We start from the raw sequence: 17701 nt of genomic DNA, 5'->3' as shown, positions 1-17701 counted from the left end.
AGGTCTGCCAGCTACTCTGCAAAGTCTTTTCCAGAGCTCTGGAGCATTTAAACCTGTTTTGTTCTAATTTATGGGCAACACCTGTAACTTCAAAACCTGCTTTGCAGCTTTCCAAGGAGCCTGGCCTCAGATTTGTCACCAAAATTCTGTGAAAAAAAAGTGGTATTTAGTATGTGCAGCCTACTATTTTCTTGGTAGTGGGGAAACGGGGGGAAGACATGAGATGGTCTAGATCTGAAGGGAAGGACATGTGGCAGGTCCCTTCCCAAACCCACTGCCTGTCGAGCATCACTAACCCTCTGCTTTCTGCTTTTCACAGGCCCTCCTGGGAGACGGGGGAAGCCTGGCCGGCGTGGAGAACCTGGTAAGCGTTGCCTTTCCCTCGTGACATCACCAGAAAGCCCACGGGTGTCATTGGGCTGGGTGGGAACATTTCAATAATGATGCTGGTGACCTTCATTAGATGGGCTGGGGAATGGGGGCTTCCCGCACCCCTGCATGCTGGATATGAAGATTTCTATTAAAAAAAAAACAAACGAAAAAGAACAACTAAAAGAAAACAACTAAACCCAAACAAGCAAAAATCAATCTCAAAACACCCCCTGATGTTGTATGTTGTGTCAGTCTTTCTATTTCTCCCCTGTAGCATTAAGACCCGTTATTATCCCATCCAACAGTGAAGTGGGACTGTAAATTAGCACAAAAATATAGAAACCCCGAAGGCATGCTCAATGGGACATGTGCGGTGGCTTGTTCCCTGCATGTGGTTGTCCGTACGTTGCCTGCTGATCCCACACATGTGATGGATGGTGTCTGCGTTTCGGAGTTGGGGATAACCAAACCTCAGCTGCCAGCCCGAGGCAACATTCGCTGAGCGCTCAGTGCACCCTTGGCCCAGGTGAAACCACAGACTGGCCTCACTGGGAATTTATATTTGAACTGTTTGCTTTAATTATATGCCTCTGTCATTTTGGTATCTGGCAGGGTTGTTTTTTTTTTCTATCTTGTGAAACGAGAAAGCACCGATTCCGTTTCAGCTGGGAAGAAGCGCTGTTTACATCCCACTGTTAGGTTTGAAGTGCGGTTCAGGAGGGAGGGATGCAGTGGGCATTGCTCTTTCTAAGGAAAACAGTCAGACAGGAAAGTACCTAAAAAGCAGGACGCAGTTTGCTTTGTGTGTCAGAAAGCAGCAGCTGAAATTTTACGCACCTCAGCTCTGAGGTTCTTGAGCACTGAGAGAATGAATGGGGCCCGGGTAGATTTTTACTTAGAGAGGAGGCTGTTCGCTGCTGCCTGTTGTTATGGCAAATACACGGCTGGGTTTTCAAAACAGGCAGCATAACTTTCTAATCACCGGTATTTTAAACAATTTTTTAACTCTGGGGAAAGGAAAACAGGGGGTTTGTGCTGCAGACCATGGACCAGTCTCCATGGAAAGCAGGCAGGCATTTCCTTTCTCTCTTCCCTTGATGGCATTTCACAGTGCATCATGGTTTAGTGTTTGATAGGAATGGTTGGACTCGATGATCCGGTGGGTCTCTTCCAACCTGGTTGTTCTATGTTCTATGATTCTATGTTGTCTGAGATATTTTTGCCCCTGAAGCTTCAGGGATTACTCATGGCTAAGGGGGGTGAGTACTGCACTCATGGGGTCAGGGGTGGATCCTTTCCAGCTTCATTAAACCTCATTTTCCTAGCAGCTGGGCTGTAGGAATAGCCACCAGGTAGCTTTGATTCTTTTTTTTTTGTTGTGGTTGTTTTTAAAATATCACTGTACTCCTTAAAGCCCTTAGTGGAGTACAGCATCCAACCTATCGAACCAAGGTCAGCCAATGAGTATGATTTTTGTATGCAGGCATTTATGTACACATTGTCCAAAGTGTGTCTCTAGCCCATACAAAAATTTGGGAGGTAGTACTGAGCTCAAGCACGTCCTTGCCCTTCACTCCCTTCTCTCTGTTTCACTCAAGAGCTTCTGAAATGCAATGTTTGCCCTCGTGCTGTGGCTCGTCCACAAGTGCCATTTGAGCATCCCTCTGATGACCCGGAAAGTTGCCAGGGAATCAATGCAGAACCAGCAGGAAAACAAGCATTATAAAATTAAAAAATAAAATAAGATAAAATAAATCAGTAATTAATAACAACTGGGTTTGGGATTTTTATGTTTCTGGAGTTGTGGAGGAAAATCAAGGAAAGTGCAGCAGAAAACCACATGCACCCTATCACATGCAAAGATGCATTCAATAGAGCTCAGCAGTTAAGTCCATCTGATGCAATGCAGCATGGATTGCTCCTCTGCTCTGCACATAGAAATGCAGAGAGCAGACGTCCCTCTGTATATTGGTTTTGGCAGAGCTGCCAGGTGTTTGTTTTCATAGATAGCTTGAATACGTGTTTCTATGTTTGTTTGAGAACCTGACCACACATAAACCAGGTCCTCCTTCCTCCACTAGAGCTGATAAATGTGGAAAAAGCTTTGTCTGCGTAGTATGACAGTGTCCGCCCCGAGGACCCTGTGTGGTTATAGCTTTACAGCCTCCAGAAAAATGCTGTCGTAGAGCCAGAGGCTCAGGGCTCAGCCCTGCCAAGGGGAGATTTTTTCTGGCAATTGTTGGAATGATCACGTTGAAAAACTTTTTCTGATTCATATTGAAACGTTCAGCATCCATCTCTTAGAAACAAACAAAGACACTTTTAAGAGATCATTCTGTCCCTTTTCAATCACACCTTCCTGTTCATTTCAGCCAAAACTGAATTTTACTTTTTTCTTTTGCTGTGATGGATTCATATAATTTAAACAGAAATAAATAAATCAACAGCTCTGTTTCTCTAAACTATGAATTCATCATCCTGAAAGCACACCAAGACAACTGCTCTCTACCATAGAAAGGCACCATACCATAAAAGATTCATTTTAAACCATTCTAGGGGAAAAAAATAGCTATTTAGACACTTTGGAAGCAGGATGAGCCTGGCTGCATGTGCTTCAAAAAGCATTTAGAAAATTGTGAGGCCAAACCCCCCTTGCTGCCTTCCTGTTTCTCCTCTGCGGAGCTGCTGAGGGCAGGTGATGGATCCTTCTGGAGCCCTGCCTCTGTGCTTGGCTTAGTTTATTTTGTTGTAGAGAACCACAAACACAACTTTCCCCCCTGGGGATCCTGTGGGCAGCGGAGGCTGCACTAAACCCCTGCCCTCACTTGTGCTTTGCCTCTCTGGTGGTAGCTCAAGCTTCCCGTGGTGGCACGGTCATCCATGCTGTCACCTCTTCCCTGACCTCAAACATGATGACCAGGTACCTGGGGAGCATCTCTGTCACTGCCAGCTCAGCTAAACAAACCAAAGAGTAGTTGAGTCAAGTGGCTCCATCCAACTCATTCTATTTACTCCAGCTGCCATCTGGCTGCATGGGAAGAGCCTCTGTGGCTGTGGAAGGGGATGAGAGGATGGAGTCACTGCACTGACATTCACTTGAGTGCTACCAGTGAGGAAAATGTTATTTTTAGAAACCAATTTATTCTGCTGTTGCTACCAGAAAGCCAGGAAATTCACAGCAGAAACCTCTTGGGAGGCGTCCTTCACAGCATGGTCCTTCATCTGTCCCCTGGGATGGCCATGCCTGCACCCTCCTCCACTCTAGCATCTCCCAAGCTGCATCCCATCCAACCAGGACCAACACAGAGGTCACATCATCCTTATTCCTGCGCACAAGCATCAACAGTTTCTTGTGCAACTAGAAAGCAAGCACAGCTTTGAGGATTCACACGCTCCCACCTGTGGAAATGGTATATAAAATGAAAACCACATTTTAACACAGTCTTAAATGGCATCTGCGGCCTTCTCTAAGCATGAGGTGGAAGGAAGGTTTTGCAGCACTAGCTGTTGTGGTTGGTCCTGACAGCCAGCCTGCGTGTCTCAGATGCAGCTCTCTTTCCATGCCAAAGGCAAAATCATGTTTAATGTCATGTTAGCTTATTTTTTCAACATGATACGTCCCAGTGAGGACACAGTTCAAGTGTTGTAGTGAGCGTTTGTGAAATAGCATGGATTTTAGCAGAGGACCTGGGTGGTTTTTCTTCCCGTCTTGCTGCCAGCTGGTGCTACATGAGTGGGATTGGGTACAGCCTCACAGCTCTCCTGGGGCTTTATGTTTATTTTTTTAAAGATCAATCCATACCAGGGTGTTCTTGAAGGATGGATGAATCAGAACCAGGATTTGGGAATTTATTTAAAGTGTTCATTTGAAGTCTTTTCACAACTAGATGGTGGGAGGTGATGCTCGTAATGACATGCTGCTTTCTTCCTCTGGCTTGAGGATTCATCCAAAAACTGATCTGAACCTCAAAATCCTTCAAGGGAGGAAATAACAGGAGAAAATACCCCTGAAATGCTAAGTCTGCGGAATCTCTGAGTGTGGCTTTGTTCTCCTCACATGGTGCAAGCACTGATTCTGGGTATAAACACACAAAGCTGATCGCTGCGGTGTTGGGTAGCACCTGTTTGAATCAACCCAGCTCAGCTTCAGCAGAAGGGAATAAACGTTGGCCTTTTGAGGCACGAAAGCTCCCTTACAGGTAATCCTGGAAAGGCACTTTCTGCTGAAATGCTATTCCGTTGGAAAATGCTGACCTGGCAAAATTGCTGTTTCTGGCAGTAAAAGTTTTGTTTACAGAATTTTTCCATTTCAAAAAACACTTGTAGGGGAAATGTTTTGAAATTGTTGAAATGGGATAAAAGTCTTCTGCCCCACTCCTTGTGACTCTTGGTTTCTAAATTTACATTATGCTACAACTGTTTCTTTAATTTGAACTTCTAACAACTTTTTGATCCAAAGTATTTTTTTTTTTCTTATAGCTATTCTGATTACAAAATTATCCTGATTAGGAACAGGGAAGAATCTAAAGCTCTTTTTAAGGAACGAAACCAAAGCAATTTCTATGCAGGGAAATGTTATTTTTTTCTCAGCCCAACACATACTTAAACCCCATATTTTATATATTAAGGCCACTTCACACTCCCTGGCCATGTGATTCTGTGGACAGGGGTAAATATATGGTGACTGTTATTCAGAAAGCACATGTGCATGTGGGTAAATCATGCAGAACTTTGCACTGATTTGGGGATTTTCATTCCTTCTCTCTGTTTCTCATGATGGTATATGGCAAACACACACCCTCATACCCAAGGGCTGCTTCGGCTTTTACTGAAGTTTAGGAAAAATCTAACCTGTCCCACATTTGCTCTCAATAACTACCCTCTGTGCTAGGAGAGTGTATTCTCTACGTGCACCAGTGCTGAGGCACAAATACCAAGGTCAACAGGCAGTGACAAATACTCTTTTTCAGACTGATGCAGAGCCAATCTGCAATTTCTTATGACTATAGGACTTGTTGTCCTTCTTTGTTGCCCATAACTTAGGTACTCCTGTTATAGCATCCTGGATTAATAATTCTGTGTATGTATACACATATTTTGTGTGTGTAAATACTCACACATATGTTTTAATATAGCTGTTTTATACATTTTTTTTAATTATGGGGGTTTACATCTTCAAGTGTCCACAGATGCGTGTGTGTTACCTTGGGGAGGGTCATTTGCCCATCAAGGGCAGCAGCAAAGTCCACTCTGACTCTTCCTGAGGTGTTGGAAAGGACTGGCTAGTTTTGTTTCTGCCACCTGACAGTGCTATCTCCTGTTACGGCAGGCAAACTTGTGTGACAAATGATTTTCAGATTAAACAGAAATGGTAGCTTATCCCAAAATTCACAAGTTGCAAAGATACTTGGAAATAAATGATTGTGTCCAGTCACTTCCCATATGTTTTTGTACTGCTGAGGATGATGCCACTGTAATCTGCTGGGTCCTTGGATATACAAAATAACATCAATCTTAGTCATTCAAGAAATTTGGGTCATTTATTTTTAATGAGTTTCTGGTTTCACCTCCCACTAGCACAATTGTTCATGTTATTAAGGAATCTCTTAGTGTTTTCAAGTATCTCCATGCCCTTGCAGGCTCCGGTACTAGGTTCTCGCTCCCAGCAGTGTAGCAGTAACTTATGCTGCAGATCATAGAAAAGCATGGACACGTTTCCCTTATTTACAACAAATCAATTGTAGACCAAAACCTATGCCTTTGCAGGTTATTTTGTCTTTCTCCATTCTGAAATAAGCCCCTGAGTTAAATTGTTGTGGAATTTTAAATACACAAAGGCTGTTTCCAACCCTTATTAGTTATAGTAAGAGTTTCCAAGAGCTTTCATTCTTCCTTTCAGGTTCTCACACTGATTCTCACTAGTCAAAATTATTAGCGGTAAATTCTGGTATAATTCTCTGAAAAGAGGGTGTCTTGTGCAACGTGCCTGCCTCGAGGAGATGGCTGGGCGGGGGCCAGCCCCTGGGTATACGATTAACTTCTTTATTTATTGTTGGCTTGCAAAATATTTTACTTTCTTCCATAGGAAACAAGTGTTTTGTGGCCAGGCTTTTGAAAAAACGTGTTGAGCAAGCCAGAAAGTTATGTTGTACTTAGGAGGAGAAAAGATCGGTTTAATAGGTTTAACTTTGTGCCTCAATGAAGATTTATCTAGCCCAGTTCGGCCAACAGCATAGCTAAAGATTAATGTAACTGCACTGATGTGGATGGAGAACATCCCACGCCGCATCCACAAAACCCCCATCCAACTTTGACTCCTGTGTTTGAAAGGAAAGCATTTTAAAAGAGCGCTTGTGTGCACATGCTGGGAGAAAACAGTAGCTGAGAAAAGGAAAAAGGCAACGAATTCCAAGGAGATTATAATTGGTACATGATTTAAATCCCATATTAAAATAATTTCCTGACCGCTTCTTATTTGAGGCTTAGTTTTGACTTTTCTACAAAGGGGCTTTTGTGGGTAGCTTGGCGTAAGCGAGTTAATAAATCAGGTTTATGATTCCCAGTTAATAAATTGGCTCAGAGCCATCGACTTCTGTATTCATAAGAAATTAAACCAAAGAAAGAGAGCCTAAGAGCCTGTCACTTTTAGCGCTAAAGAAAATAGGCTTCTGGGCATGGAGGGAGGTTTGGAGATTGTCTCCTTCCCTCCACACCAGCCAGACGCTTCGGTTGTGTGTGGAGCTGAAGCTGACAAACCCAGGTTATCAGGGTAATTCTCAGCAGCAGGCACTGCCCATTGTTACATGCTTTCTGTCCTTGTTCTTAATCTTCTTTTGGGTTTTGTTATTCAACTTTTCAATGCTCTAATTTTTAGAACAATTTTTAAATACCTTGGAAAGGTGTTGACTTGTAATATGCTGCTTGTTTTATGTTCTTGAATAATATAGATGAAACATGCTGATTTTTTTTTTCCTCTGCGTTTTAGTTTTTCCCACATTTTTTCTTTTTTAATTGTGATGAGTTTCTGGTTTTAATCAGATAGGAAATAGAGCATGAAGAAGCCCCAAACAGAGAGCTATAGGCTGCCTCACAAACAGGAGTGCAATGTGGATTGAGTTAGGGTCAGGGGTTCACCATCACCTCCACATAGCATCAACCTGGGCAAGGGGTGGGAAAGCTGCAGAAACTGGTGCAGCAGGCAGCAAAGACTCTTACCCCGCAGAGGAACACAGGAGGGTATTTTTTCTATGGGCCAGCATCAGACTGTGGCACCGGTGCTCAAAGCCTGTTGTAGATGATGGATTTTTCCCCTGGATCTAAGGCGCTGCGCATCAGCCCACCATCTGCCTCTGAGCACAGCAAAGCCCTTGAGCAGGGGCCACATAGAGGTGATGCAGGACCGCGGGGTTGAGTGATGAGTTTTGAGGTCAAGGAGGGATGGGGGGCACCAAATGACCATAATATTTGGGATCTGTCGCAGCTGTAGCAACGTCTCTGCCAGGTGCCCCCAGCCCTGCACTGCTCCTTTGGCTTTTGCAAGTACATCTTCAGCTCTTCTTGCACAACGTGAAGGAAAATAAGCTGCATGGTGAAACCTCAGTTTTTGATTATTAGATTCCACCCGTATCTGTCTGCTTGCTCCTGGTAGCAGTTACAAGTGATGCCCTGGGCCCTGAACACAGGTGATGCATTGCAATGTGCCCTGGTGCTTTGGATCTCACAAAGGGGTGAAGGAACAGAGTCCCACTGGGGAAAAGCTGGGACAAGGGTGGTTTTACACACCCTGTAAGTAGTGCCGTGCCAGCACCATGGGTGAGATGGCCTTATGAGGAACGGCTGAGAGAGCTGGGGGTGTTTAGCCTTGAGAAGAGGAGGCTGAGGGGAGACCTCATTGCTCTCTCCAACTACCTGAAAGGAGGTTGTGGAGAGGAGGGAGCTGGGCTCTTCTCCCAAGTGACAGGGGACAGGACGAGAGGGAATGGCCTCAGGCTCCGCCAGGGGAGGTTTAGGCTGAACATTAGGAAAAAAAATTTCACAGAAAGGGTTATTGGTCCCTGGCAGAGGCTGCCCAGGGAGGTGGTTGAGTCACCTTCCCTGGAGGTGTTTAAGGCACGGGTGGACGAGGTGCTGAGGGACATGGGTTAGTGTTTGATAGGAATGGTTGGACTCGATGATCCGGTGGGTCTCTTCCAACCTGATTATTCTATGATTCCAAGAGGATGCAGATGGTATTAAGTGTATCTGGAAAGTCATCTCGTTGGAACTGAACTGAAAAATATGAATTGTTCAATTTTGGTTCCTGATATGTTGCTGTTTTATCGGGTTATATTTCTTTGTAATTAAATGGCTTCTTTTCTTTCTTTTTTCTTTTGTTTTCCAGGACCTGCAGTAAGTATCGTGGATTTTACTGTTGGATCAACAAAGTTAAGGTTTCCCCTACTCCCTCCCCTGCCTTTCAGTGTCGTTGCTAAAGCACAGCATTTTTTGGTAGAGGTGTGTCTGGAGCATAATTGGTACCAGATGCTGCTGATTTGGGGTTGGGGTTTTTTCCGCCTTTGTAGACAAATAGAGTAGGGGGGAAGTTTTAAAATGTTTAATTTTTACCCTGAGGGACTTCCAGGAATTTTAAACCCAGAAAAGGTTCAGTAAAAAAGTTTTCCCTTTAAAGAGTTCTATAGTTTACTTGCATTTAGCAGAAAGAGTGCTGTACTAATATTTTAATATTTTAGTGGGGTTTTTTTAGTTCTAAAACTCTGTCTTGCTTTTCTTATCTGTTGTGTTTCCATCATTTAATATGGGTTTGGTAGCCTCACAAGCGGGGCTAGAGGGAAGGCTGCAGCTTGTTTGCTTTTCTCTTTGAAGTCTTGGGGAGAATAACGAGCATTCCTACCAACACAACCAGAAAATTTATGGGGAATTTGTTGTTTGAAGGGGTAATAGTTGAAAATGTGTCAACTCCTCCTTCCAAATGTTCAGACGTGCTTTTGGCTGTGCCACCACCACGTCCAAATCTGATGTTCTCCTGCTGGTTTTGGAGTGAGAAAACTCTTTTTTTTGTGCCCTCCAAGTTGATGAGGGATTGTAAAAAAAAGAAATTAATGGCATTAGGTGCTTCTGGTTTTCTACCTTTCTTCCCTCAAATAAGAAGGAGGTGGAGGGGCTCTTTGCAGCCACGTGTTTCCTTCTCCATCACTGCACTAACAGAGATGTTTCTTCATGACATTCTCTTCCTCTAGGGTCTCACTGGGTTGAAAGGGATCATTTCAGGAAAAATAAATTTGCTAACTCTTCCTGGGCTAATTAATTTCCAGTTCTGTACATCTGTTTAAAAGCTAAAAAGTGAAAAGGAAAATGCGTGTGGAGCTTGGGGGCTGTCACAGTGCCTTTGGTTCTCCTGGGTTCAACAGTGCTGCCTATGGGTTTAGTTAGAGGTTTTCATCCGGGTTTAGTCAGAGGTTTTCATCCTTTTGAATTTGTGCTTCTATTTCATGTTCATTTTTTTAGCGTAAAGGCTTCAGAAGGGTTTGAGAAAATTATTGTTTGGCCAGGTTTTGAATGAGCAACGAGGAAAATTTAAGACTTAACAACTTTGGCTTTGTCATTCTTAGAGGAAATCTGTTTGCTTTTGCTCTAAAAGCTGTGCCCAGCATTAGCAATAAATCCAAGGTTCTGGCTAGAGAAATGCAAACAATGAATTTCTCTTGTTAGTTTGCATCCAGAAACGTAGTCTGTCAGTAAATTCATTTTCCTGTAGATATTCTGTAGCTAAAAACTGCAGCACAGCCTCTCCAACCCACACAATAAAAGTGACTTTGTGGGTTTTTGAGATATTGGTGAGTAGGGCACGGACCACAGGAGCACCATTGGGAAGTGGATCCTTACGTCCCTGGACCTGAGCTCAGCGCTGCTCCCCAGCAGCACAGGTGTCCACCTGCTCCACCAAATCCTGCATCACAGTCGATTCATCAGGCAAGATCCTGAGGTCATGGAGAGCATCCACTGAGGTTGAGCACAGGCACGTGTGGCTGAGGAGCCCTTTGGGGTATTAGAACCAGTCCCCACAGGACTTCTACCTGTGATAATTATTTTTTTCCTCTCTCCAATTCATGCAATTTAGCTTAATTATTTTAAAAAAATCGAATATCTCCATGGCAGATTACAAATTATGAGGATACTGCCTGTTTGAAACTCCATGCATACATCCATTATGGGACATTTTCCTCTTGATTAAATTGTTTTGGCTTATTAAAAATGCATTTGTGTAACTGTTTCGGCTCTGCTCGTGCTCAGGGGCTGTTATCAGCCCACACGCAGCCGGCTGGGTTATGCTTCCTCACGTGTGTTGTCTGTTCACTTTTATTGTATGCGATTCAACGTAGGCAGCATATGGTGCACTATTAATTTTTCTTTGTCTCTGGTTGGTTTCATTTCCTGGTTCCCACGGCACTATTGAATTGCAAACGGAGCACAGGGGAGATTTAACACAAACAAGACTCCCCCCCACCCCCATCTCCCCTTGCCCTTCTTTAAAAGACAACTCCTGGTTGAGTTCATTTAAAAGAAAAAAAAAAAAACCTGCATTTTTAGCATAAGTAGCATTTGCCAGAGACTTCTTAAAACATAATATATAATAAAAGTCCTAGAACCACAGAACCACAATATTATTTTATTTCAACAATACTGTATTTAACTCTATTAGTTTCTTCTGTTTCTTGATTTTGGACATAAGGAATTGATTAGTGCTTACATGTACAGCATCGCACTCTGCTAAAACCGTATCCTCAATTCTGTTGTTCCCTAGTAGCAGTTGTTCTGGTATTTTGTTTTCTGGCTGTCATAAGCTAGTTGTGTATATGAAATTATTAGAATTTGTGGTACAGGATTTGCGCCTGTTGGATGATTGATCATCCCGTCTGTGAGTAAGGGGTATTCTGCTGAGATGTGCTATAAAACCTCTGTTTTGGAGGGTATTAAAATCACATGCTGGGTAAGAAATTTCTACAATTGAAAGATAGACTTACCACAGACTGTAATTACACATTTATGGTCCCAGATATTAACAAACACTTTATGTATTAGCATGCTGGCCGGGGAAATCACCAGTGAGCAAGGGCTGGGAGTTACAAGCGTTTCCTATTTATCTGTGTGTGCTCCAGTACCATATATCTCCATAAAAATCTCACTGCACAGTTTATCTGAAGACTGTCACTTGTTAAATAGGTAGTTGCTGAAGCCAGTGTTGTTTCTGGATGAATCAGTACTGGTGTAGGAGGCACTGAAACCTTCAAGGGCACTTAGCAAGAAGGGAGAACCCCTGTACGTGGTATCAAGGGGGCTGCAAGAGCTGTTTCATGCCACAAGTGCATGAATCTGACTTTATATCCACTGCATGCTGACATAACCTATGGTTTTGGTAGCAGATGACATTGCTGAACCAGATACTTGCTTTACTGCCTACTTGTGTACCAGCTAATACTTAACAGCTCCTTCCCAGGAATCTGCCTTACGTCTGGCTTGCAGCAGGCTCCTCTACTCTAGCTCATGTTTAACGGCAGGTCGAGCTGTAAATGCCTTTGGGAAGCTGCCGAGGAGAGCAGAAAAGGTGAAATATCCCCAATGGCTTGTGTTTTATTCTACTGATTTTGCAGGTGTTACTAGCAACTTAAGTAAGGTCTTTCCCCGTAGCATCAGCTTTTCTTTCTCCTTGATTGCAAACTTAAGTGAATCTTAGAGGTGAGTTGGGAGAGCTGCATCCCGTGAGGAAATGAATAGATCTAAGAGTGGGAAACCCTAATTGAATCAAGTGCTGGGATGGAGTTTGAAGCTCAGAGGTTGCTCCTGGGCAGATGAGCTGGCTCAGCAGCACCACAACATCCACAGCCTCTCCCCAGCACCTGGGGACCTCCCCATACCTCTCAGTTCATGCATCCTGGGTCAAGCATACAGCCAGGATCTAGCGTGCATCATGCACATCTGTGGCTTCGCGGCAGCAGGGACTGAGCACAGGCAGCAGGGATGGCCATGAGCTGGCAAAAGCCTTGGTAAGTAGCTAAAGCAAAGCAGAAGGTCAAAATTTGGGGAAACTATGCCATAAGTGTGACCTCTCTGACAGGAAAATTGCCCCTAGAGGTTTCTCTGGAGAGAGATCAGTCTTGGGATTGGCTGGGGAGCCTGCAGCCCCACACTTCTCCCTGCTGCTGTGTGTTGTCGTGCTGCTGCGGGTGCATTGACTGACCTGTTATCTCACTTGTTCACCCACCACAGGGGCAGTCAGGACGCGATGGTTACCCGGTAACTCTGCTATTCTTTTTATTTTTATTCTCTTCTAATCTACACTCCACGGTCCTCTGTCTTTTACATGAGACTTGATTTTCTTTGCCTGTGTTTTTTCCTCTTTTTTTTCCTTCGCTGTTCATTAGTGATAGTTTTTGAGGGATTTAGCCCTAAAGCTCAGGAGTCTGTGCAATAATTCTCCCATAAATATTTATAGAGGTGAAATACTTGAGCCCTTTCATGGTATTACTAATGCTATTGCCTGAGAGTTTGCTGGACTGCAAAGTCAGTGAAGGCTTTGGCGTTTGTCCCACTCACTTTGGCTGTAGGTGGCCAAATTTAGGGATGGTGGTGAAAGAACTTGAGGTGTTGAGATAGGTCTTCGTTCACCCATCTCCAAAAATTTTTCCCTGGCAGCAGAGGTGCCCTGCAGATCCTGTCAGCAAGGAGAGATTTTGCAGTGGCTCAGAAGGGCAATTCAGCATGTGCTGCCCTTCCCACGCCAGCGGGCACCACTGAAATAGCTCTGTATTAGAGGGAGGTGTCTTCTGGGGGAGGGCTAATGCTGGTAATCTGAGGCTGCTGATGGTTCTGAGCTGCTTTCTGCAGGAGGGTGACCTTGTTCTGGCCAGATCCCAAATTGCAGCCTGCTGGCTGGCTCCCTCAGCCCACAATAATGCACTTGGGTGGCTCCAAGGGGCTTAATGGCTTATCAAGAAGTGACTCCCATGCGTGCAGTCAGTATAACGGGTTGGTAAAAGTCGCTGTGGAGATCCTCCACGTTCACAGCACATTTCCAGCTTTGCTCCTGCTTTTTGAATGGGTGCAGTGAGTCCTGCACTGCTTGATGTCCTGGAAGGAGCTTCTTGGCTCTTTGTCCTGCTGTTCCATTTATACGGTAAAGAAAAATAGTTAGCCTTCTCCTTCCTGTGGTTGATACCCTTTCTTCGATTTTTTTTTTTTTACCCTAAAGGAGAGTGTATTAGAAAAACTCTCCTCTGTCTCTGCCATCTCATACCCTGGCCCAGTTCCCCCGAATTCCCATAAACCACAGAAACAGCAGTTGAGTTTTCTGTGTGTGATGGACTTGGGAGCTCAAGGGAGGAGGATTGGAAGGGAAATACAGAGCTGTTTTCAGTTTTTGTTTTCCCTGGACCCCTGTGAGCCTCTCTGGGGAAGACAGCAGCGTTTCCCCAGCAGCTCTAGCCCTGGAAGAAGAGAGATGCCAGGTTGGGATAATTTTACAGAACAAGCCTGTGCTGCCATAGCACCCGTAACACAAAAGCATCCACCGCTCCACCGATTGATTTTAATAAATTCAGTTTAGGATGAAGGAGCAGTGGGGAAGGCTGTGAGCAAAGAGGACTCCTGGTTTCCAGGGAAGGATTCCTGGGGTGGGCACAGAGCGGTGGTTTGTCTCCCTCAGGCGGTACCTGCCCGCAGCAGGACCCCCCTCCACCCCAGCAGAGCAATGGGAGCAAGACAGTTCATACAAATGCACGAATGGCTTCTTGGAAATGAAGCATTTAATTTATTAGATATTAAAGTGGGAGACTTCGCTCTAATCAGACAGTTTAAAGGCAGTTTTAGGGTGGCTTTCTGCTCTTGTGGGATGTGGCTGACCACTTCTGGATTATCAGGTTTGTCCCCTTCTCTGTGTTGGTCTTTCCTGGTGAAGCTTGTGCCTGTGGTTTAGTTGCAGAGCTCTGAAAACCAGAAGCGCTGGGAGGAAATAGTGACTTTCCCCTAGGATGGAGCATCACCCCCAGCCTATCCCCGTGGGCAGCCCCGGCACCGTGCCAGTCCCAGCTCCCAGTGAGGGATTTTGATGCAGCTCTGGCTCTCCTGGATGGTATCAGGGACTGGCAGTGACCTCCAGCTTTGCTGCCACATCTGCACCGGGAAAATGATGTTAATGTTGCCCAAAGTTTTATCTTCCTCTCTTCTCCCCTCTAACTAGATTGATTACAGGGCTCCGTTGATTTATTAGAGATGCAGTGCTCTTCTGAAGAGAGGGCAGCAGTCTTTACATGAGATTAATGAGGAAAATTTGGATGATACCTTCAGCCTTTGCTAAAAGACCATCCGGCCCATCCCCAAACTGAAGCACAGCCCCGAAGTTTGAGCTCAGTTCTGCGTAAGGGCACACTACAGCAGAGGAAAAGCAGATGTGTGGCCGCTGCGATAATAGAAATGTGTTCCTTGTTGGGTAGGACCAGCCAGAGGGACTGGGATCCCCTGGGACTCATCTCTGCGGCAAGGAGCATCTGTGCTGCTGAGCGGTTCCCCTCGACTTGATGTTCTGTCAGTGCGTCAGCGTGTCGGGGGGCATTTGCCCTCGTAAAGCTGGGAGGGGAGCAGGGAGATTGGCTGTGCCGAGGGCTGATGCAGCGGGGCTTTTGGCTGCTTACGTTAGCAGGACGGGCAGCTGCATCTGGGCTAGAGGAAAAAAGAGAAAAATGAGGAGCAGATGGAAGAGCTGAACTGGAGTAGGTTTTGCAGCTGACCTTTCAGTGCAGACGGCTCTTTGCATTATGAAGCTGTTTAATGGAGACAGATAATGTACAGCAGGGAGAACCAATGGCTGGGTGACGCTTTTAGCAGCCTCGCCCTATCCCTTCCCCTGCTCCATGCGGAGCTGGTTTCTTACTTGCCTTCAAACTCCTCAGCTGTCCTCCTACATGATAATTCTCCTTTCCAATGAAATGCTGCATTTGCGGTTCACTAGAACCCATTCCCTTCCCTCTTCCCATCTACTGGAGGTGCCTTTTGAAGCCGAAATCTATGTTCATTGAGAGTTTCATGCCCTTCTGCTAGTCATCCATCCCTAGAATCAGTCTCTGCTGCACCGCTACGTGACATCCCGAATAGAGGGTTGTCACTTCAAGTGGTAAGAAACCAAAAAAATGAAGTCGATTAATGAGGGGAATTAGTTCATGTGCACGTCTTCATTAATAAAAAGCAGAGCAGGGAAGAGGCTGTGCAGAAAAAAGTGTGATATGAAACAGAGTTGTCTCCTATTTTATACATTCTTTGGCATATTAACATCTATTTTTAGTTGAGCAGAGTGTTATTCATTTCATTGCTCTGGCGTATAGTGTTTTGCTTTCTGAATTTTGTAAGATGCTCATGTTGTCTGAAGGAACCCAGGCATCATCCTTCTGATAGGAACTCTTTGGGAAATTAGGAGAAAAGGCTTCAAGTGCTGCCTGCTTAGAAGCAGCGTAGCTTGTTGCTCAAAATAATTCAATATTGAGTAGTAGCATCCTTCCCTAATAACTGCACCAATATAATCAATTAATGGACTTAAGGTAAAGCAGAGGCACAACACAGGCATTGCTCAACACCTTTCAGGGAGTAACTGCTCAGTTGAAAATGAAATACTCTTGCATAGGCCATTCTCATTTATTTAAAGTTCACCTTACGCTGAAGAGCTGTTGGAGCGAAGCAGCTCAGTATCTTCAGAAACTTTTATTTTGGGAGCCCTGCACAGTGAGCTAATGTCTTCCTTTGGCCTCAGTGTTGTAAATCCAGAGTTACCCACTGAAGTCAGCTGTAAGGCCTGTAGCCGGAAATCAGCTTGTAAGGATGATAAATTCTGGTTTTAATTAATTTTCAAGACATAAAGTGAAGCCAAATGTTTGGGGTTTTTTTTCTGAGCTGATGTCTGGGAGAGGGGTTGGAAGAGCACATGGAGAAGGGATGCTGGTTCCTTGACTTGCACGACCCCAGAGCAGTGGAGCAGTGTAACAGTGGCTTTGGTGGCAATTCTAGACCTTGGCTCTAACCAACAGTGTTTCAGGTTTTCTCCCCTCAGCAATTAAGAGTTTTAATTAGTGTAGATGACTTAGCAAGGGGATGTCTGTGCAGGCAGTTTGTGTGTGACCCATAAAGGTATGACAGGTTGATGTGTTGGACTCGATGATCTGGTGGGTCTCTTCCAACCTGGTTATTCTATGATTCTATGAAATGAGAAACACGTACCCAATCCCACTCCTGGAGGCAGTTCCTCCATCCCATTGTGGTCCCTCGGCTCCAAAACATGCACTTCACCAGGCATTTTGGAAATGGCAACACCAGAAAACCAGATGTGACATTAAATAATGAACTGCTTTTACAGGAGAACTGTAGAAGTAACTTGGAATTGGGCTGCCTGATGACTTGATGAGTTGCCTTCATCTATGAGATGATCTCTGAGTTCTGCTTGGGCACGCTCATGGTGCAGCCCAGCAGAGTCGCAGAAGGAGCTGTGCGTAACTCAGAATTGCTCGATGCCTAAACCAGAGCAACAGGCAGTAGCTTAACTCTTTCTGCCAGAAATCCTGTGTGAGATATGGGAGAAATGGGAGACTGCACTACGTGGTCGGACCTCATGGGTTGCATGGAAGAGCGTGTGGATCTCAGACTTTTCCATTCTTTTCACAGTAGGCGGATGCTTTCTAGACCCTGGGTGGTAGCTCATGCACAGACATGAAGCGCCTCTACATTACTTGGGTATTTTGATTGGTCGTGAACGCACAGAATTAAAAAAAAAAAATCATGTTTAACATCTGGCATTGCTAGGCTCAGAAATTTTCAAATACTGTGTCGTGTGATTGGTATCCATCCCCAAAATGAAGATTTGTGTTGGTAAGCTGCCTATTTAGTTTTCTTAACTAGGTTCATCAAGTTCATAACTAATTTAGGATTTGGTCCTGTGTTTGTTCTCTTCAGTATCTTTACTCATAAATATTCTGACTTTAAGGAGCATTTGCACACATACTTCTACCAGTAGGAGCCTAAGAGACAGAAGTAACAAATATTCATTTTACAAGGCAAACTTTGTAGTTCTAGTCTTCTTCATTTGATTTTCATATCATTTTTTGAGCCAATTCACATATTTATTTGCCCAGAGGGGAAAACCTCTTACGGCAGATCCAGCGTATTTTCCTGCTATGTCCATTTACTGGTGTTCTGATGTGGAGACAATGATTTAGTAAAGACCAGCTCTTCATGACAGCTGTTTATTTTTCTTTTGATTTAGAGGTAATTCTGCCACAGGCACAATAAAAAGTTG

The 17701-nt window shown here is 44.5% G+C and overlaps 1 protein-coding gene across 1 annotated transcript in view; it reads left to right on the top strand.

Moving 5' to 3' along the window:
* COL23A1 (collagen type XXIII alpha 1 chain) overlaps positions 1 to 17701 on the top strand; it is a 175207-nt gene that overhangs the window by 129144 nt on the left and 28362 nt on the right. Inside the window, exons 3-5 of the mRNA XM_069868948.1 lie at positions 320 to 364; positions 8753 to 8760; positions 12637 to 12663. Of these exons, the coding sequence (XP_069725049.1) occupies positions 320 to 364; positions 8753 to 8760; positions 12637 to 12663 (80 nt within the window). The remainder of the gene's footprint in view (positions 1 to 319; positions 365 to 8752; positions 8761 to 12636; positions 12664 to 17701) is intronic.

This window comes from Phaenicophaeus curvirostris, chromosome 15 (assembly GCF_032191515.1).
Source record: "Phaenicophaeus curvirostris isolate KB17595 chromosome 15, BPBGC_Pcur_1.0, whole genome shotgun sequence".
Classification (NCBI taxonomy): Eukaryota; Metazoa; Chordata; class Aves; order Cuculiformes; family Cuculidae; genus Phaenicophaeus; species Phaenicophaeus curvirostris.
This window is presented reverse-complemented; position numbering and strand designations above follow the sequence as displayed.